This window comes from Nannospalax galili, unplaced genomic scaffold, assembly GCF_000622305.1.
Source record: "Nannospalax galili isolate Female #2095 unplaced genomic scaffold, S.galili_v1.0 scaffold83, whole genome shotgun sequence".
Classification (NCBI taxonomy): domain Eukaryota; kingdom Metazoa; phylum Chordata; class Mammalia; order Rodentia; family Spalacidae; genus Nannospalax; species Nannospalax galili.
This window is the reverse complement of record NW_008352659.1, coordinates 4,248,036-4,275,910: the sequence shown is the minus strand read 5'-3', so window position 1 is coordinate 4,275,910 and position 27,875 is coordinate 4,248,036. Positions and strand designations below refer to the sequence as shown.

At 42.2% G+C, this 27,875-nt stretch overlaps 1 protein-coding gene across 21 annotated transcripts in view; it reads right to left on the bottom strand.

The window, feature by feature from the left end:
• Positions 1-27,875, bottom strand: part of Kcnma1 (potassium calcium-activated channel subfamily M alpha 1) — a 788,086-nt gene that overhangs the window by 23,855 nt on the left and 736,356 nt on the right. For 11 of the 21 annotated variants that reach the window (XM_008849855.2, XM_029554470.1, XM_008849864.2 and 8 more), the window contains 3 exons: positions 11,137-11,250; positions 10,287-10,367; positions 6,116-6,246 (listed from right to left, as the gene is read on the bottom strand). In XM_008849855.2, the coding sequence (XP_008848077.1) occupies positions 6,116-6,246; positions 10,287-10,367; positions 11,137-11,250 (326 nt within the window). The remainder of the gene's footprint in view (positions 1-6,115; positions 6,247-10,286; positions 10,368-11,136; positions 11,251-27,875) is intronic. The other 10 variants (XM_008849872.2, XM_029554472.1, XM_029554473.1 and 7 more) reach the window with 1 other exon arrangement.

The following is a 27,875-nucleotide window of genomic DNA, read 5'->3' as shown; positions in this document are numbered from 1 at the left end:
CAATCAGGAAACCTACTCATTCTCGGGAATTTGGGAGTCCTTCATCCCACTGGGAAGGCAACAGCTCTGCACCTGCCCAGGAAGGAACTTCTTGGGAGTAGAACAATATGGCAACCTGATCATGAGTACAATGTGGCTTTATTTTTTAAAGTTTTTAAAATTAAATTATTGGGGCTGGAGGGATGGCTCAGAGGTTAAGGGCACTGACTGCTCTTGCAGAGGACCCGGGTTCGATTCCCAGCAGTTCAGAGCTCTAGAACCCACATGAAAGCTTGGCAGGCATACAGGCCACCTGGCATCTCAGTACACAGGTGGCAGAGATGGGGAATCTCTGGACAAGCTAACTAGCCCGACTAGCAGAAATGGCAAGTTCTGGATTCAGCAAGAGATCTGGCCTCAAAAATATAAACTGCAGAGCAATCAAAGAAAAAGGTTGATCTGTTGTCAACTTCAGGCCTCCACATGCATGTGGACACATGGGCCCTTGCACATGTGAACACACACATGCACAGCACACACATATACATTAAAAACAAAACTAAACTGGGCTCAAGAGATGGCTCAGCAGTTAAGAGCACTCTCTGCTCTTGCAGAGGACCTGGGTTCGATTCCCAGCACCCACGTAGCGGCTACAAACCATCCTTAACTCCAGTTCCAGGGGAATCCGAAGCCCTCCTCTGACCTCTGCGGCATTGCATGATATGGGTGCGCTCACGTACCTGAAGGCAATAGACTCATACACATAAAAATAAAATATTTTAAAAAAATTTTTTTAAAAATTAAGTTATTGATTTATTTGTGTGAGTGTCGGGGTGCATGAGGGTGTGCACATTCTGCGGTGCACCTGTGGAGGTCAGAGGACAACTTGGGGTGGGGGGGTTGATTCTTTCTTCTACCATGTGAGTCACTGGAATTAAACTCTGGTCTTCATGCTTGATTGATGACAAGTGCCTTTATCCATTGAGCTATCTCTCTGGTCCTGTAGTATGGGTTTTAATCTCTCATTTTGCTACTCCAAAGCCATGACAATGGGAATGTTACCTAACTGTCCCATGGCTTGGACTCCTCATTCATAAAGCAGGGATGAGAAAACAAGTCAAAACTACAGATTAGGGTTAAATAAGCTACTTTTTGAAATTTCCCATATGTAACTAATACTTAATAAATTATAGTTTATAAAAATAATTCATGGCTGGGCGTGGTGGTGCACATCTTTAATCCCAGCACTTGGGAAGCAGAGATGGGCATATCTTTGTGAGATTGAGGCCAACCTGGTCTAACATAGGGAGTTCCAAGCCAGCTGGGGCTACAGGGAGACCCTGTCTCCAAAACAAAACAAAACAAGTGACTCACAATATAGCCAGTTTATAAAACGTTCTCTCATTGCACCCTGTGTTCTCATCTCTAACAAGGCAGGCTGGCTTCAATCATGTGTGAGGTACCCTTAGCCTCTAAAGTTGAGTGATTCTCAGCTCTTAAGGACATTCAGAAAATTAGAAAAGGCCAGAACAAGGAGGGAGGAATTGCAATGGGGAAAACTGAAGCCTCAGCGCCATCTAGCCCGCTGTTCACTAGTCCTCTGGTCCTCTGCGTGTGCATCTCTACCAGCTTGAGCATCTTCCTCTTTTTATTTTTTTAAAGTATAATTACCAGAGCTTATGTTTCACAGTTAATGCTGTCAAGCCTTTTAAACTAATTGGTCTTTTATAGAAAATTTAACTGAAAATTAACACATCTTTTAATAACATTGCCTTAACTTTTATGGCACTCTGCCTTTCGTCTATAATTGCTCTAAAATTGTCATTTTCCATGTCATAGCTGCCATTTTTATATTTGCTAGTTTTCATGGTGTGGACTTTTATTTTTAGTATTTTTCTCTTGTGAGGAGTGAGAATGGCTTCAATTTTTTTCCTATCCTGGATCTGCCTAGCCTGATGCGACAGTAGGGGTAGGTTCTTGGGTCCAGCCAAACATCCCACTGTTTGCTGCTCAGACACAACACTGCTGTCAGCCCATCTGCCTGGGCCGGGCCTGTGAACTGCCTGTCTCCTTGTGAGCAGAAGAAATGGGGCCTCTTGAGTGGAGTATCTATAGGGAATGGGTCATGATCAGTAAATTGTTTGTGTCTCTGGAATTACAAGGCACTGGCTTAGCCTGGGCTGAGAGAAAGCTCAGCCTTCTCCATGGAGAATTTAGGCGTTTAGTATGTGCCCAATAGAAGTACTGATGAAGGACAAAAATGGAAATAAGTTGATAGAGAGCTGGTCATGTGCTAAGTATTTTACGGAATCATTGACTTGTGGATGACCCTATGATAAAAATGAGGCCTAGAGAGTCAAGTTCCATAGATAGTAAACCTGGTATCAGAATCTGCATCTAAGCAGTGTGGCTCTTTAGCCAATGTCAGATCTTAGTTCAAGGTGTCCAGGTGGAAGTTAAGTAGGGGCTGGGGTTAGGAAGAAGTGGTACCTGGGAAAAAAGAAATCTGAATGATCACATGCAGTTTCAGAGACAGATTTCCTTTCATCTCCTCTCTCTCTCTCTCTCTCTCTCTCTCTCTCTCTCTCTCTGTGTGTGTATCTTTCTGAAAAACATACCTCTCAGTTGTGTTCCTCCTTCTGGAAGCATATATGCATTAGGATAATTATTCCCTTCAATTACTTCTGTGGGTTACTGTTGTTGATTTGTATAATGAAGCCACAAGGCCAGGTCTGTAACATCCCTGTCTGTTCCAGGAAGGCCCATAATGAATCAAAACATTATTATTTTAACAAATGAATCAGTGGGCAGCAGGAATTGAGTTATGAAGGACAATGTTCAGGGAACGCTGAGACACATGATTAAATGGCAATTTGGGGAGCAATGTTAAAAAAGGGGGGGGTCAGTGACATACAGAGAGAGTTGTGCAAACACTTTAATGACTTTTGCAAAGAGATGCCTGAGGTAGAAGCTTGCCTGTGCTCCTGCTACTTGGAGAAGTCTAACCTTCTCAATGTATATCCCTTTTAGTTCTTTCTAGTTACTGCCTGTCTATTTGACTGATCTACATTTATTTCCCACAAGTTAAAGTTGGAGTGGATTACAATGAAATCACAGATAATACTTTGTCAAAAGATCTGGATCCAACTGGGTCTACTGAACCAGCTCTTACACTGGAACGTTTTCATGCTAAGCGGTAAGAACAAGGTCTGGAATAATTGGTGAGGATTTTGGCTGATGATCTGAAAAGTCTCTACGAGTGGACCTGTTAATATGCCTTGCTTCAAGACTTGAATCTAGTTCACTCACAAGATTGTCTGAAAGATCAGTTCATACAGCTGAAGTGCTTTGCATAGTTCTGGGCCCTCAATAAATAATGATATTGCTGATAATTACAAGATCAGGCACTGGGTTCCTGGTTCCCTTTTCCCCAGGGAGGCACGCAGAAGAAACGCTGTTCTCATGCACCTGCATCCACACAGCCCTAGCCATCCTCTCCCAAATGCTTGACTTTGCATATCAAAGAATATTGAAGATGGCTTTTAAAAATTATTATTAGAAATAAGTTCATACCACTTTCTCATCTGAGCTTCTGAGAACTGACTCCCTAGCTACACCATCAATTAGCTTTGATATTCCTTCTTAGATCAACATGTCCTGTCTCCACACCACCACGTGTCCCTTTGACTATATAAAAGTTCTTTACTGGGGGCTGGAGAGATGACTCAGTGGTTAAAAACACTGACTGTTCTTCCAGAAGACCTGGGTTCGAATCCCAGCACCCAAGTGGTAGCTAACAACTATCCGTAACTCCAGTTCCAGGGGATCCGACAGCCTCTTCCGTCCTCCACGGACATTGCACAACATGGGTGCACTTACTTACATGCAGGCATAACACTCATATACATAAAATAAAAATAATAAATAGAATGTTCTTTAAAAGGTTCTTTACTGCTTAACTCAATCGCATTGCTGCCTTCATAGCTGTCTGGCCTCTGCAGTTGTGTAATGGTATGTACTCACCATTTTGAAATTCTCAATAATTTGTGAAAGAGCAGCCTTAGAAGTTATATAGCTGGTCCCATATGTAGCACATTGAATGTCTGATATGCTCAAACGTACATGTCCTAATTTGGAGTTTTCAAAAATTCTAACAACCAGGCATGGTGGCACAGGCCTGTAATCCCAGCACTCGCACTTGGGAGGCAAAGTCAGGTGTATCTGTGAGATTCAGGCTCACCTGGTTTATGTAGCAAGTTCCAGGCCAGCTGGGGCTATAGGGAGAATATGTCACACCCAAAAGCTCAATAATAACAGCAAAAATTTCTAACAGTATTTTGTAGTTCTGGAAAGAAAAATACTATAAACAGCTTAATTATTTTTTAGCAAGTGCAGTTTTCATAAGTTTCTGGAATTAGGGTTAGAAGTAAGTGACATCTCTCAGGCAATACGGATGAAACCTGCTACAGAGAAGCTGGTGTTCTAGGGAACACACCATGCTGCCACAAGTGCTCCTTCCAGCCTGTTCAGGAATTTGTGTAAAGTGAGCCAGCATCACCGCCAGGTCCAAAGTCAGTCACAGTGTCACTGGTCAGAGTACGAGATGCAGGAAACCTGGAGCAACCCCTCTCTAGGGCCCCCTCATCCTCCTTATTGGCTCAGGAAGCAGTGGAACATCAAGAACTCTGTTCAGATAAAGTTATTTCGTAATTATTTAAAATCTATATCTCTGATATTTCACTAAGATATGCTTATATTTGGGCTACCTTCAGGAATATGGAATAACTAATGATAAATTAGTCTTTTTAAAGCTCTATGTTTTTTTTCTTTCCTCAAATAATAGTCCTTCTGGGATTAATTTTAATGAATAGATGAGAATAATGCATAATTATTATAGCAGTTGTTTAACACATTCAAGAGAATAACCTTCTTCAGCGGTTTAAGGAATGTATGTGTGTAAAACCCTCTGAGTTACGTTTATGGTTTTGTTGTGCTCAATAAAACTCTGCACCATGGATTCTCCAAAGGTCAGTTTCTATCCAGCCTATGTCTGCGCTTTCACAAACTGTGGATCTGAGAACTCTGAAATGAAGGGGTTCTTCCACCTAGGAAATAAAGACACTCCTTGGGAGTGATTCCTAGTGCCCAGGCGCATCTAAATGTCTGCTGTTGCCTTCTGCAGTGAATGATGGCTCCATTGTACTGGACGCCCACCCTTTTCATTGTTATTTGTTTGGGGTTGTGCAAATGGGAAACCAAACGCCTTGACCATTTGATATACATCCAGCTATTTTAAAAAAAATTCTTTAGCTCTCTCCATCCGACCACTTTCTGTCTGCCAACATTTTGCTGCTGTCTTCTACAAAGAAGGGGCCTGGGCCTTGCCCGGTGCCTAGTCCTTATCCAAGGACTGCTCTCTCATTAACAGGCAGGAACTTAGGAGTCACCCATGGCACAATGTCCTCAAGTTTAGTCTATTCCCAAATCTCACCAATGAGTACTCAAATCCATCTACCTCCCTGCATCTCTGTATCGATATTAACCTTGTTTAAGCTCCCAGAATTGCTTACTGAGAGACTTCCCCCGTCAGCCTATCTGTCCAAGCCCCTCTACCCAGCAGCCAAGGCAATCCCTTTCAGACATGAACTTGACTACATACTTTTCAGTCTTAACACACTCCTCCTGGTTGCTCTTGAGAAAAAGACCCTAACCATGAAAATGGTTTTCAAGGTCCTCCCCGTGCCTTCTGTGTGATCAAGCACGCTGTGTCTTCCTTGAGTTAGGACCCACCCTCCTACCACACTGAACCTTACTTAGTATTGCTTCTCCTTTGGGGAATCTTTATCCCTATAAAATCTCTTCTCTTCACATCTCACATCTTGGTATAAAACACATATTTTTTTAGAGAAGTTTTCTCTGATCAGGCTGTAACCTTCCCTGTCTTCATTGTACTTTGAAGAGTTTATAAACAAATATTTACTTGGGTAATTATATATTGGTATCCCCTCTAGACTACAAAGTTCAGGAACTTCTGCTCTTTGCTTTGCATGGCTCAAGCTGCAATCAGTGTCTCCTACCCTGGAGATGAGTGTATGTTCAACCCCTCAAATAGAAAGAAAGAAACTAGACAACTCACCGCACTCATGAGCGAGTCCAGGACGCTGACGGCAAAAGCTGTCCCACACGCAAAGGGTTGCGTGAGGTACAGCTCTGTGTCGGGGTCATCGTCATCATCTTGGTCCAAAAACTGAACATTAGTGTCATTCACTGGAAAAAGCATAAATTAAAAATGAGCCACCAAAGACGACACATGGGTTAGCAAAACCAGAGAGATACCAGGTGATGGGCTTAGAGACGCTGAAGTCACTGCAGAGGAAACAAAAGCATGGGGAAGCTCTTGATGGGTCTTAGGTTTGGTGTGCGGTGGGACTCAACGGACTGCTCCTATTACACTGTTTAAACTTTCAAGACCTGGAGAGTAATGAGGTCAAGCCAAGCTTGCTCCATGGCAGACTGCTGGAGGACTGATAAGTACACACACAGGGACTGAGCAGTCTTTGATACTGTTTTAGAATCATGACCGAAAAACACCCTAGAGCATTTTTTGGTAGCCCAGTCCTTTGAGAGATGGACATAATTCAATGATGCGGAGCCATGCTGGGATGATAAGGTAAGCCACAAAGAAAAGAAAGCAACTTATTTTGAGGGAAAAGCAACGGACACAGCAAAGGCAAGTCACCCACCCTCAGGCAGGACCCACAGATTGCCCTGGGATGGGCCTGGGTAGTGCCTGGTGTCCCTGGCCCCTGAATGCAGGCCCACACTCAGTGGGTCTTATTGAACACTCAGGATCCCATAGATGAGATGGTGCTGGCTGCCTCTTACTTTCTGACACATTTTCTCTGCATTCTGAATTACAAGGCTCCACCCACGCTCTCCCTTTCCCCTTCTAAACAGCTCAGTCTTCTCTGTGTTCTAAAAGACGTGACTCTGATGCCATCTTTCACGACCATCTGAGGATCCCTCAAGGACTCTTCCTGCATATACCTGCAAAGGGCTGAGTTGTGTCACTCAGATGTCTTTAATATTAAAAGTGAAATGACACATTCATTTCCATTCCTATCTCGGCTTCAGAAATGCTCCCTTTCGCAGAGTGAACAACAGTGGGAAAATATGGGGAGGAGGAAGAGGGACACTGGTGATTTCTGGAATAACTGTGGTGCTTGGAGGAAGGGAACAAATGAAGTTTCCTTTCTCTAATGTCTTTCTGAATGCATCTGCAGATAATTCTCATTCCTAGAGTTATTGTTTTAATTTTTTAAAGGAGCTTTCCTGGCAACACTTCTCTTAAAAAGCTCAGCTTTTGCTTGTTTATTACAAGAGTCAGAATAAATGATAATAGGATAAAGGGCTAGGCATGGAATTATTTTTAAATGATACCATCTTCCTTCCCCAGAGAACGACTCTAACAGAGGGAAACCTTTGCTGTGTTTTTCCAAAGGTGATCACATTTGGGTTTCTCTTGTCTCGACAGCAAGTGAACAGGAGCTAGTGAATAAAAACCTCAAGCCCAGGTTCTGGCTCTGCCAGCGTCCCCAGCAAAGCACTTTATGACCTTACAGCAAACTTGTTCTCTCTGAAAAATGGGGAAATTATGTATTCTCTCATGAGGTAGCTCAGAGACTCCTACAAGAGCAGACCTGGTGAGCTTGACCCAGCACCCTGGGCATGCCATGTGTTGAATAAATGGAGGCTGACATCAGGATTGCCCTCCCACACTCGAAATATCCATTAACCCGTTACATTATGGAAATGTCCAACCTTCCTTTGCTCCTCCCAGAAACTCTAATGGTTTGCTCATGGATCCCTCAAATGGTTCTGTTAAATTGAACTAGGTTTGGCCTAAAGCTGCCTCCATATCTGTATCTCACATTTGGCTAAAAGTCTCTCTATATGTAGTGAATTGTAGCCTAACTCCACATGGAAATGGGTGTAACCTAATCTTATAACAAGGAGCTGAATATCAGCCAGTCACAAGTGGCCTATTTTCCAGGCTAACTTCAAATAAGATAGACTCCTGCTGTAACCCAGCAAGCTGTCTCCATGCCTCGCCTCCCCTCCCCTCCCCTCCCTTTCCCTTCCCTTCCTGTATGTCACTTCCTTTTCGCTCTCTCTCTCTCTCTCTCTCTCTATATATATATATATATATTCTATTTACATAATGGGTCAAATATTAAACACCATTCTGGTCTGAGCCACTGCCCTATTCTAGAACTACAAATAAAGCAATTTGAGATTTCAAAATGCAGCTTATTGTAATTTTGTCTTTCCTTTTTTTTTTTTTTTCTTTTCTTTATGCCCAGCTGGATTCAAGCTCACTATGTAATTGAGGATGGCCCTGAACTTCAGATCCTCCTGCTTCCACCTCCCAAGCGCTGGTATTATAGGTGTGGACCACACACAGTTTATGAGATGCTGGGGATTGAACTCAGGGCTTCGTTTATGCTAAGCAAGAATTCTACCAACTAAGCTAAATCTCCAATCTATAATTTTGTCTTCTAATAGTACAAAAGTATGCTGTGAGAGTCACAGTATTTCTGCTCTGGAAAAAAATTATGTTTTTAAAACAGAGGCTCTTGGTTAAATCTGGAGCTTATCAGTTCAGCTAGACTAGTTGACCAGAAAGTATAAGTGAGAGACCACATGCATTAGAATATGGTTTCAGTTCTTCATAACAACTGCTGAATGCACCAGAATTCCAATAGGAGCAGTGTCTCTTTACTCTTAGCAAGGCTAAGGAAGAGATGTAGCTGCCTTATTAATGCAGTCCCAAGTAGGAGAGCTAGATCTGGATTTGCATTGATCTAGGGGTGCCTGAGCATAGGGAAGCCTCTCTCATCATGATGAAAAATCCTGGTGTGGAAAGTTTCAGGAAAGCGAGTTATGCTTACTTGATAACCAAAATGTTGCCTTAGGTCTGGGGCACCAAGCTTTTTGTTAATTACAAATCAGAATACTCTAGTCTGTAAACAGCACAAAGAAATTCTGCATGGATGCTGCTATAGGTATTTGGGCTGGAGATGTCCGGAAGAATTTTCCAACAGTATTCTTGGCCACCTGAGCTACCTGGGTCTTTTACTGTCTTACAATTCAGAGATGAGCAATCTAGAAACCCAGGCTTTTAGCCAACAACACTAAACATGAAAAAGACACCTCTCCCATGGTTGGAAACAGAAAATAGTGTGATACTCCTTGACCTGAGTGAATCCAACCTGATAAATAGCTATGTCTACAATAATGCAGGGCTGGATGGGGGACAATTTATTCCTTTGTTTCTAGACACCGCACAAGCAAGATTACTGTGTTAAAAGCCTCCTTTCTTATTTTGAAATATATTTTTGGGCCAAGAAAATGGAGTGTTGATTTCATTCGTAAACCATGTGAAGGCAGGTACTCCTCACCCCTCCATCTACTCCTCTGCTGAGCAGCCCTTTTTCTGTCTCTATTTAGAAGATCAATCTCTAGTATGAGACCTGCTGCTGATGGGTGCCCTTCGTGGGTTATTAACTAAGTCACAGGGAGCCATGGAAGGGCCTGAAATGCAGTCATGACCAGAGGCCTTTATCTTCCAGATAAATCCACTAAGAACCTCCCAGAGAGGGCTCTGGCCCGGGTTGGGGGTTGGGGTGTGGGGCTGCTAGCCTCATCTTTTGCGCCCATCTTGGAATCTGGCATTAGTAAGAAAGGATCCTCTAGGAACCAGGGGCTTTTATAGCTTCAGAAGCACCTAGTCAAAGGGAGAAAAAAAGGCAAATAAAGTGAGAATAAAAGAAAATAAACAGCTGGGGGGAAGGCACTGTCTAAGGGTTCCTATCTTAAAATTTTTATATTTCTCCTTTGACGTCCTCTGAGAGCCGTGAAGACACGTCAGTCAAACTGACAGCATGTTGGGAGAGGAGTATAGGGAGGAGGCAGGAGAGAGGGGCACATGTGGGAGGGGAAAAAAGGCTTGGGCCACAGAAAATGAATTAGAGTAGAGATGCTTTAGAAGCAACTGCCAGGTTAGATGGGTGTGATCAAAGGTTTACTGATGCTGTGTGGGGGAAAAAATCATTAAGAAAGGCCAGAACAAGACAGTCGATTCCAACCAGAGCCACAAATAAAACACATTCAAAGCAGTGCCATGGGGTAGGCTTTCTGTTACAGCCAGCGAGATGGGAAAAAAAAAAAAAAAGCCAATGAGAGGTGGAAACACCAAGATCAGAACAAAAGAAAATACTGATGTGAAGGAAGACCGTGCTTCTTACCCAATTCCGTTATCATTAGAATGTGCGTCCCACTGTTTTTTTCCTGATTGACTGATACCAAAGGCAACTTGCCCGGTTTAGCTAATTGGATACGGCATTTAAGGAAAGGGAGTGGAGGAAAGTACAGAAAAAAGAGAAGAGTGAGGGAACAACACAGGAAGCATCCTACAGCTAAGGGACCCAGGATCACAGGAAGTCTGGATTTGTCTCACGGGGGGCGGGGCACAGGGTAATTTTGTTACCTTCACTAGGGTATCACGGGATGCCATGAATAGGTTAGAATTCAGGTTGGATTCTATTGGCTAAATACGGCCTTCAAAACCTACCCTTTTCTTTTAGCCATTTACTAAAAATAGCCTTTGGCAGAGAAGTTCAACTAAGATAGAACCAATGTAGAGTTGTTACAAGGCAGAACAATGTACCACCTCGTTTTCACAATGGGATTGACTTAGACCTGAGGTTCTGTACATCAGTGGAGGGTTTTAAATTGTAGGAATCTTTCAGACAGAATGCTCAGAAGAGATGCTTCCAGGGGGAAAGATCCACACAGAATCCTTTCCTCCTTTATTCCCCCTTCCCAAAGGATGCACCAATTTCAAAGCCATTGTCTCATGCACCTTTGCAAAGAGCATGAAGGAAACTGTCTATTCATCTCACAGGAAAGATAGAGCAGTTTTTCCTTCAAGTAATCTGCCATTTCTCATCCATACCTCTCTCTACCCGCCCTCCAAATCCCACAGCAACCTATAAGGTCCAAAGGGCTAAGCAATAGGCTAACCTCCTCATATCCTCCACAGCCTGAAAGAGAGGACAAAATCAGACACCCCTTGAGCTGATAAAAACCACCTACCGAGTTCTGTGATGATGGGGATATTGACCCCAGTCGTGATGGATGGCTGCCGTAACATCCCGTGCACTGGGCTGTTGTCAGGAGAGGATCTGTCCATTCCTGGAGGTGTGAATCCTAGTGGGGAGGAAAAGAAGAGGGAGAAACTCAGAGGAGGAGGAAATCTGAAAACAGTCAAAGTACAGTATACACGTAGAACCCTAAACATACAGTATACATTATTGATAGTTCAGAAATTAGCACACCCAGGACAAACCCTGACCAGGTATTTAAAAAAGCTATTTATTTATTTTTATTTTATGTGTATGTGTGTATTGCCTGCATGTAGGTAAGTGCACCCGTGTCGTGCAATGCCCGTGGAGGTCAGAAGAGGCTGTTGGATCCCCTGGAACTGGAGTTACGGATAGTTGTTAGCTGCCATGTGGGTGCTGGGATGCGAACCTGGGTCTTCTGCAAGAACAACCAGTGTTCTTAACCGCTGAGCCATTTCTCCAGCCCCTGATCAGTTATTTTTAAGACAAAATAGGAAACCGTTTTAAGTGATTCTAACTTACTCTAGTAGCTCCCTAAAAGTCGAGACCACACCAAAATTTACCCCGTGTATGGATTTCCCCTCTTCTGGCACATAGCTATCACTATGCCTACTTAGCTTTAAGTAATAGAAAGTAGCATGTAACATATAAAATGCTGAGTCTACAGAAAGTAGACAGAGCACTAGACATCACTTCTGGTACAAGTGTTGGACTTGCTGTCTTTCTCTTCCCAGACCACATATGATATGGAGACATGGGCTACTATGGAGACAGAGGCTGGACAGCAGCCTCAGACAGCTGCCCTGACCCATACCTCATCCTTAGTGAAAAAGAAAATTGGGCTGTTTTAAACTACTGAGATTTCTGTTTGTTTGTTGTTCTCACAGGATAACTTAACTTGTTCTGACTGTTCTCTTAAACCAACTGATTGTGTATCCTTCTGCTAGTGGGTAGAGACCTCTTTATTTTCTGAACATTGTTTTATGTGCCTGTGATTCCTGGACCTGAGGCAGTCATCTTGCATCTAGGTCGAACACAGCCAGTTGAAGACAAAAGTAATTCACCAAAACTGGCTGAACCAAGTAACAGAACTGTCCTTGAATTCCTGAGGTAACCAATGTGACACTCCTAAGAAACCTCAGGGTTTCTGAAAAAGGTGAGATTTGAACTTCAAGTTAAGTAAGAGTGAGACACCCTCCCAGGCAAGCCCAGTGAGTACCTCATTTAGAATACATTCAGAGACCCATAAACATGGGAGACACGTGTGCACTGGGTGGAAATTCATTTTTCCAACTGAAGCACACGGCAGGCGGAGCTGTTGGCTCCATGCTGTCGACATTTGCTTTTCTACCTTAGATGACAGGCAGGTGTTTTCATTCCCTTTGGTTTCTCTCCATTGCCCTTGGTTGGTGAATTGCTATGTGGGTTTTTACCAATAAATTAGGGTTGTAGAAATACGAAGTCATTCACTAGGTCTCCAAGGACAAAACTCCAAACAGACCAGATTTCAGAGTCACTTCCCAGCAAGGGGATAAGATTGGGCCGATTCTGGCATTTGGGGTATGTGCAAATTAGGAAGGAAATGGCAGGTGCTCAATAATTGCCTGTCATTTTGGAGGTTCATAAGCATGAAATGCCAGAGACATATAAAAGGGCTTTCTTATTTTCTGCTCGGCTCTGTATAAATGTCCCATCAAATGCTGTACTTTCAGGGGGAAAAAAAAAGCATTTCTTAGTGCCCATTGCCTGATTGATTGCACTTACATTTATTTTCAATATTAATATGCCATGAACAAACTAGTTCATTTTCAATGACATTACAGTGTCCAGTCTTCCCAAACTCTGGGATGCTGTCTGTTTTTCACCCAACCGCCTAACCAGGAGCACGCATTTTAAACGTTAGCTGTTTTCTTCCCCTCCAAGAGTGAAGGGGAAAACTCAACCTTTTTCATCAGAAGTCTCATTCAAAGGCAAAAAATTGCAAGTGACAGCTGTGCAGATTCAGTGGATGTGACGTTTTTAAATTTCTTCAACTTGACAAGTAAACACCTTCCATCGGTAATGCTATATGCATAATACATGGCCTGTATTTTGACATCCATCATCAAATGCTGACTTGAGAAAATACGGGTTTATACGTCAAGGAGTGGCACCATAAAGCAAGCAGAGATGCAGGTCACATGGTATTAGAAGAACTGTATTTCATTACGGAGCCTGCAACAAGCCAACGCTTCCTTTTATTTGGTCTTATTTAAGGATTCCATCTTCAGCTGTGGAAAGCCTCAATCCCTTCGTATGAAACCTTCATTTAGAAATGACATGCTTGCTTCCTAAGCCTCTTTTATTTTGCTTTCATATTCCATTTTCCCCTTCAGTCACCAAGCCTGGTTCCATTAGCGTCTGCAACTGACAAACTGTGGTGGATAGCCAAAGACACCCCTCCACTGAGGGCCTGTCCCTCCTCCATCTGGGACCCCCCCCCCCCGCCCAGGCAGAATGTCATTGTTGGCAAAAGAACTTCAGACATATCGGCCGCCTCTTATTTTGTGACTTTTCTATTCTCACTTTTAAAAAGGCAGTATCGGTCCTGGAGCTCAGTGGTTAAAAGCACTGGCTACTCTTGGAGAGGACTGGGATTTGAATCCCGGCACCCACCTGGTGGCTAACAATCATCTGTAACTGCAGTTCCAGGGGATCTGATGCTCTCTTCTGACATCTGCGGGCATTGCATGACAGGGGTGCACTTACATACATGCAGGCATAACACTCATACACATAAACATAATAAAATATTTTAAAAGGCAATATTAACCAAAAAACTACAGATCTTCTCTATTCCTCTCATAGAGTAGTATTAAAGATGATTGGACTTGTGTTTTCTCTCTCATAAGGTGCTAAAACAGGGAAACAAACGGTGGTTTGAAGAGTCAAGCTGATCCAGATTCCCTAAATGACCTTCAAGAGAGGAGAAATCCAAGCGTCTTCCCTCAGAAGAAATGAGGCAATGTGACCTTGGATGCTGTTGTTGCGGTCACGGTTGACTGAAGGGTGGTCTCAACTGTGTTCAGGCCTCTCCTTCTTTGCTGTGGCTTCTCTTTGAATCTTTGTGTGAAACAGCACTGCTATCTGCTCGTGCAGGTTCTGACAGGCAGCATATACTCCAGGAACCTGCAGCCAGGGACCAGGGAAGCTGGGAAAGGCTCCTCACAGTACTCTAATGCCCAGAAAAACCAGTTTTAGAAACAACCCTTTATTTGTGCAAAAGAGATAATTAAGGACACCATCACTGGGGAGATGTAGTAAAAAGTCCTCGCTCAGAAAAGACTCAAGTTGAATTCATCTGCTGCCCAAGCACTCTCTGAGATGGGCTCTTGACTCTTCAGTGTGATACCTCGTTCTCTATCAAGCTAGAGATGACTTCCTTAGACCACCTCCTGTCCTTCAGAGGAGCCCCTCCCCATTTCATCTCCAGTAGAAGGTGCAACAGGCCTGCTTCCCCTGTATTATCTATCCATCGGGCACCAAACACAAACATCATGATCGACACCATCTCAGGCCAAGCATTCTGAGTTCACTGGCACTGGAAGAACTTTAGGCCAGACAGTACACTTCCTGTTTATTTGAATTTCCAGACTGTTTACAACATGACTGACTTGGAGAAATTCTAGGTTCTTTCCTCCACCTCCTTTTCGGTGTAAGCGTATTTCTTTTTTTCTTTTTGTTTTTGTTGCTGTTGTTTTTTGAGACAGGGTCTCCCTGTAGCCCCAGCTGGCCTGGATCTCACTATGTAGACCAGGCTGACCTCAATGCCACAGAGCCTCTGCCTCCTAAGTACTGGTATTAAAGGTCTGCTCCACCACACCTGACCCAATATTTTTATTGACTAATTTTGTAATTTGACAATGTCATACACTTATATAATGTAGTCTTATTACTCTCCCCCATTCCTCTCAACCCTCCCATCCTTACAAGTCCCTTTGCCAGATTCATGACTTTTGGCTTTGTTTTGTGACCCATTTAGTTAAACCATGGCCATCTATGTGACCACTGGGTTGGAACTATCTTTTGGAGCCTGATGGGGCCATCAACAGGTAGACAACTGAAGGCAACGGTCCTCCTCCCACTGCTCACTGACTCTATTAATGGCAGAGAGCTCAGCATGAGGAGTAGGACTCTCTATGTCGCTTGTGCATCCTTGCCTGAGTGTTGACAGACTCATTCTTATGCAGACTACTACAGGCATCCACAGCTACTCTGAGTTTGTGATTGGAATGGCTGTGTCTGGTCCAGAAGATGCTATTTCATAGCCCTTCTCCTTATTTTCAGGTTCTTACATTCTTTCTATCCCTATTCCACAGTGTTCCCAGAGCCTTAAAGAGGATGGTACAAATGACTTAGCTGTGTAATTATAAGTATAGCACAGTCAAAGTTTTCTACAATCTGCTGCTGCTTCACCTGTAAAACAGACGTGTATTATGTAGGGAAGACGTAGGGCTAAAACAATATGTACAATGCCAAGTCTGAAGTAAGTGCTCAAAAATACTGGCTGCAAATGCCAGTAACAGCAAAAACTTGTGGAAAGGTCCAGAACCCATCAAGAACCTTTCCTATGAAGGAAAAAAAATTGTTACAGTTCTTTAAAAAGAATTTTCACAAAGAATGTCATAGAAACTTAAAGGAAGGCAAGGAACATTATGGATATTTGTTAGAAATAGATCAGTCCTGAAATTTAAAAAAATCCAGTCCAAAGCATCAAAAGAAGGAATCTAGATATGGGGAATGCTGGGTTTTCTTTAGGTTTATAGAAAACTGGCGGTCAGCTTTCACACAGGAAAGGCTCTTAATTTGGAATAGCAACTACAGACTCTTTCTGGAATCTTCTAGTTTCTAGATCTAGTCTCTTGCTTCCTTTATTTAAAAGTCTAAACTTTTATCTTTTGCTGCTTGGGTTCCTGAAATGACTCTCACTACTCTGTGTTCTTTTCTGGCATCTGTGCTCTGGCCACATGTGCTCCTATGGGGCTGAATTGAACGGTATCATCAGTATTGGATCTTCTTTTCACAATATTGGTTGTTTCAGAGGCTGGCAGAGCTGGGCTTCAGTCAGGGAGAGGGAGAGGAGAGGAAAGTGAAGCATCCTTTATTGAAAAGTTTAGACCAGTTAGGAGGGCTTGGAATGAAAGAATTTAACATAATCACCTGGCCGGGTCCTGTTAAGTACTAAGAGGAAAAAAAAAAAAAAAACAGAAAAAACTGAGATCACCAAGGCTTTAATTTTTTAAAAATCAGTTGTTTCAGATTCGTGCTGTATATGCATACTTATGAAGCATCCACGAGACTAGGAACACGTGAAGAACAGCTACCTATGATTCACACAAACTCAAGAGACTAGAAAAGTGCTCTCCGGGGAAATGAGGATGTGAGTGTGCTAAGAAAGATGAAGGCTCAACATCAGGTACTTATGGACCTCAAAGCCGGCTCCAGGATGCTCTACAGCTAACCTGGTTAAGATAACTGAGAATGGTAAGTGGTGGCTGAGATAGTACCTCAAAGGAAGAAGTAACATAGTGCTCACTAGGTCTGAAATCGTGTTGGCTAAACTTTAGTTCTCAAAACCAGCCTAAGTAAACATTGTTCTATTGGGGAGGAAACTATAGCTTCATGAAGTATTGCCTATGTAGAAGGTAAGCACTGTGCCCAAGGGTACTGCATCTAGTTAGCAGATCTCAGATCTGAAACCCACCAAAGCAGTTCCTGAGTCTCCTCCCAACCAAGCCATGTTTCTTCTCACTGTGTACCAGGCTGTGCCAAAGCTATTTTTCATGGGCCGCTTCATTTATCCTTCATCGCAGGAGTTGAGGGGCTTTTAATATTAGCATTTTTACTAAAGGAAAATAAGCCTGAAAGCAGTTGAATAGCTTGTCCAAGCATATCCCAATGGGAAGTGACAGATGTGGGAGTCTAAGGATAACAGATACTGCATACTGTGCTCTCTCTCTCTCTCTCTCTCTCTCTCTCTCTCTCTCTCTCAGCCATGGTAAGCAAGTTTGAGGCCTGAGTCAGTCTAGTCTAACTTTTTTTTATTGTTTTCACTTTTAAACCATAGCACACAACAACTGGGACCCATTGCAGTCAGGCTTAACTTGCTTTGGTTCAGCCGCACGCACAACTCACTGGGTATAATAAATGCTTTATTACGGTACTTTTCCATGGGGGAAACACAAAGCACTTTCTAAATCTTCCCTAGTTAAATCCCCAAGCCTTTCCAGGGAGAGAGGGAGATGGAAATTCTTATCAATCACCTCCCCTGGAATAGATGGAGAGATGAAGGTAAGTGCTTCTCCCACCCCCATAGATTCAACATAAAGGAATTGGCGCCAACGGCGAGCCAAATTATCTTTTATTGTGTGCATATAAATGATGGTTAGAAATCCATATGCTACATTAAACTAGGGAAATAAATTAGGCCCAGCCATCCAGGTTCGCTGAGACAGGTATTCAATATGAAGTTGTAAAAGGGAAAGATCACCATTTAAAATGATCTATAAAGATATGTTAAAAATCAAGAGAAACATCTTATGTTATATCATATAGGAGATGAATTAAATTTCCTGTTAATGCCAGGGAGAAAAAAAATCCCAAAGCCAAATGTCAGATGAAGTGAGGATCAATAAAAATATTTTGATAAGTCAACGCAACAATGCTATTTAACACATGATTGGCAACTGCTGAAACATAAATTTTCCAAATTTCCCACTGCTGCTTATGGGAAAATTATGCAGATTAGAACTTGATTAGGCTTATATCATGAGACTCAATTTAGACTTTTAATCTATTAAGCTCCAATAAATGAGGCATCTGAATAGCTCCCCTGAGCAACTACAGTAATAGCCACAGCCGTCATTCCTGCAATATGTATTCCAGCAAATTCTTCGGTAGCTCAAGTAAAGAAAATTCCATGTTCGAAAGCACAATTGCTTTCAACTTAGAGGAGGTAAAACACCCATGCCTACAGGGTCGGTTTCGGAAAAAAGATTTTTGGAAAAAGCTACTAGAAACAATTTGCAAAAGGCTGCCAGAAAAATTTGGTCAAAGAATAAGACCTCAGGCTAACCTTGTGATACACACATTTTTTTTTTCATAATTGTTTTTAGTGATTTCCAAAGTTGGAGCTTGAACCTGGATTGAGAAAATCAGACAACTGACCATGCTTACTCTATTTTAAAAAGTCATTTACCAAGGTGATCTGTTCTCCTGACATTGCTCAAAGGTTGCTTCAACTGACCAACAGGATGCTGAAGGTCAAGGTCCAAGAACTAAGGGGCAAACTCCTTGGCCAGTTTTTTGGACAAAGTGTCTATCTGCTTTATCCCCAAAACCCCTTTGTTTGGTAGAGAGCTTGGAGCTGGTAATTCTCTTTCCTAGAGCACAGTAACAGAGCTTGGAAACCATAGAGATGATTCTGTGAGATTTAATCTATAGTATCACCCAGCAGTGACTCTCCACCAATCATTCTATGCCAAAGATACAAGAGTTCTGGGGAGTCTCTAACCAACTCCTGCATTTCAGATGAAGAAACCAAGGCTCAGAGTAGAGACACTGCTGGTCTGAGGTCATGAAACCAATTACCAGTAGGCCTAAGGTAGTAGATATCTGTTGACACCTGCTTTCTTCAGCTCCTTCCCCATTAAAGAACCCATTCTACAGCAGTTGTTCATGCAGGGAAGAGGGAGCAACCTTGTCTTACCTCTAGACAACATGAAAAGAGGAATCTGACTTTATAGGGCCAGGAAGAGGGTCCTCCATTGTCCAGAACTCATCGTTGGTGAACCTCTACTTCTCAACTTGGGGTCAATCTACATTCCCTCAGCACCTCTGGTAGATGATGATTAAGATGCTGTGTGGGGGCTGGGGAGATGAATGAAGTGTTTGCCATAAGGACTGCAGTTCAGGTGCCCAGTACTCACATAAAAAGTGGCTCACTTGTAATCTCAGAGCACGGGAAGAAGAGACGGGATCCCTGGATAGCTAGACTAGACGAATTGGTAGAACGGGTTGAGCTGGTGAGTCCTAGGTTCAGTGTGCCTCAGTAAACAAAGGTGGAGAGAGTAAAGAATACACTCTGGGGGCTAGAAGGATGGCTCAGCAGCTAAGAGCACCGGCTGCTCTTGCAGAGGACCTAGGAAAGATTTCCAGCACCCACATGGTGACTAAGTGGACTATTAACTCCAGTTCCAGGGAATTCAATGCCCTCTTCTGATCTCTGTGGTCACTGCACAACATGGGTGTGCTTACATGTAGGCTGTACACATGAAATAAAAAACAAAATTTTAAAAAAGAAAGATACCTAATGTCAACCTCTGGCCTATACACTCATGGGTACACACATGAGAATACATACACACACACACACACACACACACGGCAAAGAAATGGTAAGTAAGCCAGGACTGTGATGCCCACTTAGCCCACTTTTGGGAGAATGAGACAAGGAAAATGAATCAGGAGGTGAAGAAAATGAAGAGCACTGACATTCTTAAGCCAGAGGCACCCCAGTTATATGGCTCTCTTACCATTTCAACTGGATTTCTATCATACCCAAAGGCCCCAACTGGTAGTCACTGGGAAAATCTGTGTAATGGTTTATATGTCACTGATTTTTCTTTTTTAATTTTTATTTATGTGTATGTGTGTCTATCTGTGTGAGTATATGCGTACAAGTCCCTGCAGAGTACAAAAGAGGGCATCAGATGTCCTGGAGCTGGAGTTAGCAGGCATTTGTAGGCTACCTGACATGGGTACTGGGAATTAAACTCAGGTTCTGTGCAAGAAGAGGAAAAACTCTTAACTGCTGAGCCGTCGCTCCAGCCCATGACACTGATGGTTCTATTAAAACATACGACTGCTTCTTCCTTCAAGCTTTCCCACATGCATGTAAATAGTGACCAGGGAGAAGACCTGGGTCAAAACCCCTTCCAATTATTTCTATTAACCATAAGTCACGCGGACGCGTTAGAGTTGACTCCACCCACTACATAAAATATCTCGTTTTTCCAGTTTGCATTTGCAATCTGACTCAGAGCAAAACAAGTAACTAATCAACCAAACCATCTTTCTCTACAGCAGTTTAACCCAGTAAGCTTTGTAAGATATATTTGAGCACTTAGACAAATACACTTTCAAAAGTGAAGTTTCCAAGAAGTCTGTTTCCTTAAAGAATTTGTGGTCTAGTATTTGTCTCTGAATGGGTTGGTGGAAGGAAGGAAGGAAGGAAGGAAGGAAGGAAGGAAGGAAGGAAGGAAGGAAGGAAGGAAGGAAGGAAGGAAGGAAGGAAGCAGGGCAGGGAGAGATAGTATGCTGGCTAGTTTTTGTCACCTTGACACAAATTCTCAAGACACCTGGGAAGAGAGAATCTCAATTGAAAATTTTCCTCCATAAGATTAGCCTGTGGCCATGTCTGTGATGCATTTTCTTAACTGCTAATTGATACAGGAGGACCCAGCCCACCACAGAAGGTGCCATCCCTGGGCAGGTGGGCTGTATAAGGAGGGTAACTGAGCAAGCCGGGGGAAGCAAGACAGTAAGCAGTGATCTTCCATGGTCTGGAAGATCATGGAGGTTCCTACCTCCAGGTTCCTACCCTGAGTTCCTGCCCTGGTTTCCCTCAAGGATGAACTATGGTCCAGATGTGTAGGCCAAATAAACCATTTCCTCTCCAAGTTGGTTTTGGTCATGGTGCTATATCATAGCATTAGAAAGCAAACTAGGACAACTAAAATTACAGATTTGGAAGAAAACCTGACATTCATTTGGTTTAATGTCTTCATTTACCCAAGCACACGGTGCCATAATCCATTTTCTAAAAATTTTCAATTGATATTTTATTCCCTCCTAATTCATTTTATGACTTTAAAATAAAATCTACTTTGTCAATATCAATCAGATGACATAAAATTTTTATCTATCCTTTGTCTTAAGCCATTCACTATTAAGACTCTGTATGTGGCCATCATTCCCTTATATTAATGATTTCGCTGTAGTGTTTTTCATTCATAGTTCCTGAATAATATTAGACTAGAAACAACATGAATGTCAAACTTTAGGAAATCAATTATGTTAATTATGCATTCAATAAAAATATTGCAGAGAAATATTTAATGTTTAAATTCGTGTATAATCTATTTTTGAGACTAAAAGTATTTATTTCTATCTATGGAGCCAAGAATAATATGTTGCCTTTCTTATGTTTGAGCAGTGAAATTGTAAACATCCTGGGCTATGGGGATGGCCCAGTCAGTCAAGTGCTTTACTTCAAACACGAGAACCTGAGTTCAGTCCTCAGAAGCCATGTTAAAAGATTGGGCATGATGGACACTCTTGTCATCCCAGTGTTGTGGAGGAGGAGACAAGGCAGATCTGTGGGGCTTACCGACCACCAGTCTATCCTACTTGGTGAGGTCCAAGCTGGTGAGTGACACCAGCTTCCCATCATTCACCACCAGCCGTCTCAACAAAACAAGGTGGATGGCTCCTGACGAGTGATTACTGAGGACACACACTCATGCACGTGCACACACAAGAACACATAAACACACATGTACACACATACACATAGAGAAATATAAACATCCTATGAGCTCCTAAATTTTACTTAAATGAGCTCCTAAATATTCTAAAATGAGTACTTTTCAGTAAAAGAAAAATTTCAAATTATAAATTAACCAAAGTTAAAAAAGAACCTTAAATTAATCAAAGTTAAAAAAGAACCTTGTAATTTCCAAGTCTCGTGTGTGGTCTGTATTGTGAGTAACTTGCTGACATGGTAGCTGTTGATCTGTAGAGGGCAGAAGATCATTTGTTCTAAGATGGAACTGGACAGATCAAGGCTACAACAATAAACAGGCTTTAGATGAAACAGGTGTCAATGAAGTTTCGGGGTTCCCAGACCTTGTATTGTCGCTTCCCATCATTTTATAAGAGCCACTGAATTCCAGAGCAGAAGCCATGAAGTACATCTATCAGGTGCTCCTTGGCTATAAGGAGCTCATGAACAGCCGCAGTGTTCTGTGCAGGTCACTGATGGGAAGAACAGCAAGGGCTGCTTTCCAGTGCAGGCAGCAAATGCTGCCTGGTTCCCGCCCAGCTTGCTTACTTCGTGGGCGACGTCCTCTCTTCTCTCCCCTCTGCATCCAGCACCTCCATCACTTCTGGGAAGGCTTGACAACATTCTCTCCTATCATTTAGTTGCCTCATACAACTGTCTTCTGATTTCTGCCTATCACTTCTGATTCCCTTTCGATCACTTTTATAAATGTATGCATTGCTCCTAATTATGCAGTAATCACTATATGCTAATGTTCTTTTGAGACAGTCCTCAGTTCCCAGCCCCCGCAGACCTGGAACTCACTATGTGGACCATCCTAGACAGAGATCTGCCTGTCTCTGCCTCCCTAGTGCTCAGATTAAAGGCATGCACCACCAAGCCTGGCACTAGACACTAATGTCTAGATGCATTTACACATCTTTCCTTTGCTCCTCTTGATCTCCATCTCAGTGTGACAGAGAACACATCATTTCTGCATTATTGGTTATTAATCCCTGTTCTGGGAAACTCTTTCTCCTGCTGCTACCACAAAAGGACAAATGATGTCTGGTCAGTCATGTAGGATTGTCTCTTTCATGCTGGATCACATTTCCAGTAAACTGAGATTTGTGATGCCAGGGACCATGCAGACATATACATTGCAAGAGAGCGATATGACCTGGGTACTAGTAAAACACACTGAACCCCCTCATGCTGCCAGGACTCCATAGTATTTTGTTTCCATTACATCAATTTTTCTTCCCCTTTTGTGAACATTAATCAAAGAAAAGCAAAGAGCTCATTAAAGTGATAGATTGGCTGAAAATGTAACCACCTTTTCATTATAAACACTGCCTTTATGTTCTCAGAGCTGTGGGCTTTGTTTTCTGGCATTTGTCATGTACTTCAAATGTCCTTTTACATTTAAAACACCAAATGCTGAATGGGCCCCAGTTGTTTGGGTTAGTATGAACCAATAGCTAACACAGAAAAACCCACAGCTACAAAACCACAAGGAAACTAAAGCAACCATACCTCAAGCACCCAGAAAATTAAGTAGCTGGAAGAGATTGGTTTGCCAAGAGATCCAGGGCATGACCACATAATTCAGAAAAGCAGAATCTCATCACTGACAACTCTCAACCAACGATCCCTGAATGGTCCTAGAAATGGATGTCGAGGGGTCAAGCATTTGAGAGTCCTTTAAATGAAAACATTTTAATTTTTCTTTTAAGTGCCACAGCTATTTCTGCATATATGCTAGTGGATGTATATGCAAATGGTGTCTTAGACCTTGGGAATCAGGTGTGTGTGCATGCATGTGCATGGACACACACACACACTATAGGAGGTTATGAGTGGTGCTAGTTTAATCGTGAGAACCCCTGCTCATACCATGATCATCGACTGTCCTTTGACCACAACTTGAAATATGCCATAAGGTTATGGTCAGGATTTTAAATGCTTGAGCTAGACTGATTCTTGAGCCTTGCTTCTTTCAGCTTCAAGTTTTGTGATTTAGGGCAATTTCCTTAAATTCTCTGTCTCAGTTTCATCATCTCTAAATGGAAGAGTAATACACCATGAAGATTAAATGGGCTAGTAAGATAAGCAAACTGTGAACAGCAGTGCCTAAGGCAAAGCAAATACTTTATAAATACTAGCTTCTTGTGTGTGCATACACATGCATATGCAGGTGTATGTAGGCCAGAGGTCAACCTCTGGTGTCTTCCCTCAAGATGCCATCCAACTTGTTTTATTTGATGCATGGTCTCTCACTGACCTAGAACTCACTGACTAGTCTAGGCTGGGCAATCAGCAAGCCCCAGGGTTCTGTTTCCACTTTCACAGTGCTGGGATTACAAGCACTAGCCAACATGATTGGCTTGTTTACATGGATTCAGGGGATCAAACTTGGGTCCTCATGCTTGTATGGCAAGTACTTTATTAACCGACCTATTTCCCTAGTCCCCTTAACTTCCTATTATTCATCAACAATTGGTTGTTAAAGTTACAGAGAAAAGCGAAGGTGTGGGTTTTACTCTAAGTTTCAGCCTAACTCTCAAGGACTATACCTGAGGAGCCAACACATAACATATACTTGTTTTTCCTATCTCTAAATTCATGCAGAACAATGCTTCAAAATCGCTTCTGATTATGTACATGGAACCATTATAAGTCTGGGTTCGATCACTCAAAAATCAGCAGTGACTGCAGTCCTTCGTGGGATCATTTTATAAAGGTAGCATGCAGGATTCTGTCAACAGACACACCGATGCATACATACAAACACATTGTACCATGACAACCAGGTATCTTTCAAATTGTAGTTTCAGACATGGTATTATATTTTCTCTCAGGAACAGCTGTTAGGCATTGTCCTCTCTCCCTCCGAGAGTCCTGAATCCACTCACTAACAGACGAAGCTGGTTCATTTGCTGTCATGTGGTCATCGTTATGATAAATGGGGATGACTCTAAGGGCCCTTTCAGTTCTAAAGTCCAGGTCTCTTTCAAGACCCCAGATGTTAAAAGTATGCTCCCTCAGAATAAACTAGCAAGCGGAACCCACACGCTCCTCAGATGCCACCGAAAACTCTATTGCAGCGTCTGCCTTTCAATTCAACTTTATCCCTTTGCTTGGAGAATGCAACCTCAGTGTCCAAACCAAAGAGAAGGATGTTCTTTCTCCAAAGTTGCTCTAATGGCCAAAAAGGCCATAAATAACCATTTATTAAACAAACAGTACAGGCTAAAGGAAGAGAAACTGCCACAATTAGGCCCCCGAGGCCTGCAAGCTCAGCAGCACCGGGCCGTAGGACTCTCCTAATCCCAGCCATACATCACCAGTTGTTCCGTTTTCCTGAAGTTATCTTCATAATCAAGACGCTCCTCCAGCTATTGTGGGCTTTCAAACTATTTTTAATTTTAATTTAAAGAGCAATTAAAGAAAGACAATGGATACGCACGATAATAAAGTAAGTGATTAGAAGCATGCAAATGACAAAGGCTTAATGATAATATGGCACTAGTCTCCAAAGGGCTTGTTGAGAGAAAGCCCTTTCTACATGTGGCTGTTCAGCTAATGTGTCTCAACCCACAATTACAACATTGCTGACACCATTAACCAGTGAAACAACATCACTTCGTGAAATCCTTGTTGTCTCATTAAAATGGAAAGGGTCAGGTAATTTACCAGCGTTGTATGTCTAGTTTTGTTGTTGGTAATTAGCAAACATTACCCAGCATGGACTCCCGCTGGGAGCTGGAGAAACTTTGTAAAATATTAAAGAGGAAAGTCTTTATATTTCACTGGAAAATTGAAAAGAGGTATGTGGTAATATTGTGCGTGCCACGCCCTCTGGTGCAGGAAAGGGAGAAAGATAAGGGGCACTCTTCCATTTAGAGAGAACTACTCAGAACGCATCGGAAAGCCACTGTCCAAACCAAGATCATGCGTCACCACTGTGTCCAGGTGAAGCCCTTTCCTCCTCATTTACAAAAGGGAGTTGGAGCGGGGAGGATAAGAAAATTTCAAACTTCATCTTTATGGGTCCTGTCTCAGGCCTCTTGAATAAATCGACTAGAAACAGCGGGAAAGACTATAAAAAGTTTTTCCTTTTGGCCAAGCATGGTAGTGCCTGCCTATAAAGCCTAGTACTTGGGAGGTGGAAACTGGAGGATCTGGAGTTCAAGGCCAGCCTTGGCTACACAAGGGACCCTATGTGAAAAGAAATAATAAAAAAAAAAGTATTCTCTTTGGAACACCATATGGCTTAAATAAGCACTACCAAAATTGTTTATTCTGAAAAGATTTATATGGTTATTTTTAAACCCAGAGACTGAGAAAATATATCCCTGGGTTCTGACTTCCCGCCCCCCCAGTATCTCCACAGAATGGGACTAAGACCCAGTCCCAAATATTAGCCAATGCTGGGTATGTTTTCAGGGAGCAGAATGGGATCTTATTCTTTAAATGGAACTTTTGGAACATAAAACACATTCCAATAAATGTGAACAGAAAATTATGAATTCATTAAACTACTTTGGTATCTTGTGCTATATATAATATTTATATTCTGACTACTGTAAAATATGCTTTAATATCTTTAGGCAACTATAAGGACTTAAATATTTATAAAATGGCTAAAGATAAAGTATGGCCCTCTTATTCCTACATACAGATGATGTAAGGCTTGCAATCAAAGACAATAACCCTCTCTGCCCATTCGTCATCTTAAAGGAGCCGATCAACCTAGCGTCCCTCGTGTGCTATCTACATAAGAGTTGTTGCCGACACAGACGACTCCAGAGGAGTTTACGCCTTAAAAACTACCGAGAGTGCTATACTTCACAGAAAACAGGGCTTTCTGAAAATGGAGACAAAACAATAAATTTGCAGGCAAAACAGCTCCAAGAGGGGCTTCAAAATACTGCTGTATTTATCTCTGAGACATGTGGGAACGGGAGGCATTTTGATTTAATATTTCATAACATAGAAGCAATTGCTTCCTTGCATGGTATATAATTAATGCTCATTGAAAAGAGTTGTTTTCCTCCCTTTAATTCCTCAGTATCCTAAAGGCAAATAAATAGAGACACACTTTGGTGATCATAAAGTCTTCCTTCAGCAATGTGGATGGCATAGCCCTCCCATAATCACGATAAAAAGAAAGCCACCGTGAATTTATAATCACCCAGGGGCCTATTAAAAGTAGGTTTATAGATTAAGTGTGAAACCTCAGTCGTGTTCTCATTATTTACCTTTGTTGCCTGCCCTCAGTCACGTGGTCTGAGTGATTTTCAGAATCTTTCCCTTTCTTAGGCCAACCAGGTATTCCTGGCTGATTTTCCCTTGCTCTTTTTCAATCAGGATGTACAAGACTGGGAACCATGTGGGAGCTTGGGAATGAAAGTTTAGTTTCATTACGCACATTTTAATGATGTCTATTCTATGCCGTTCAAACTTCCCACTCATCACCCTCACAAGGCTGCCAGCTCTATGGAGAAGTAAGAGTCAGTCGATCAGTAGCCCTGATTCAAGGCTTAGAAATAGTTACCTCAGGAAAGGAAGGGACTGGGCTTGTTTTTCTCAACCTGAACGGCCATGTTGGAATCACTAAGGGATGTTTCCAACCACTAGAGACTGATTTAAGTGTTCTGAGATGTTGCCTGCAGCCTTGGTTGAAAACCCGTAGGCTAGGTCATAAATAAATCTACCCATACCTGATAGACTAATCTTTCAGTAAGGTACCAAGAACACATAATGGAGAAAGGATAACAGTCTCTTCGAGAAATGTACAGGGGAAATTGGAATAAAGGAATAAAACTGGATCTTTCTATCATACCACACACAAAAATTAGCTTGAAATGGATTGAAAATTTGAACATAAGACTTAAACTGTGAGATTCCTGGAAGAAAAGTTAGTAAACAGGCACTTTGGCAATTTTTTAAAATTCTGTTTTGAGCAAAGTTACCAGAGCCCCAGTCATGAAAGCACAAATATGTAAGTGGAAATACTTCAAGCTAAAAACCTTAATACAGCAAGGGAAATCATAAACAAAATGAAAAGGAGACATAAAATGAAGGAACTTATTTGCTAACTAGATGTGTGACAAGTGGTCCAT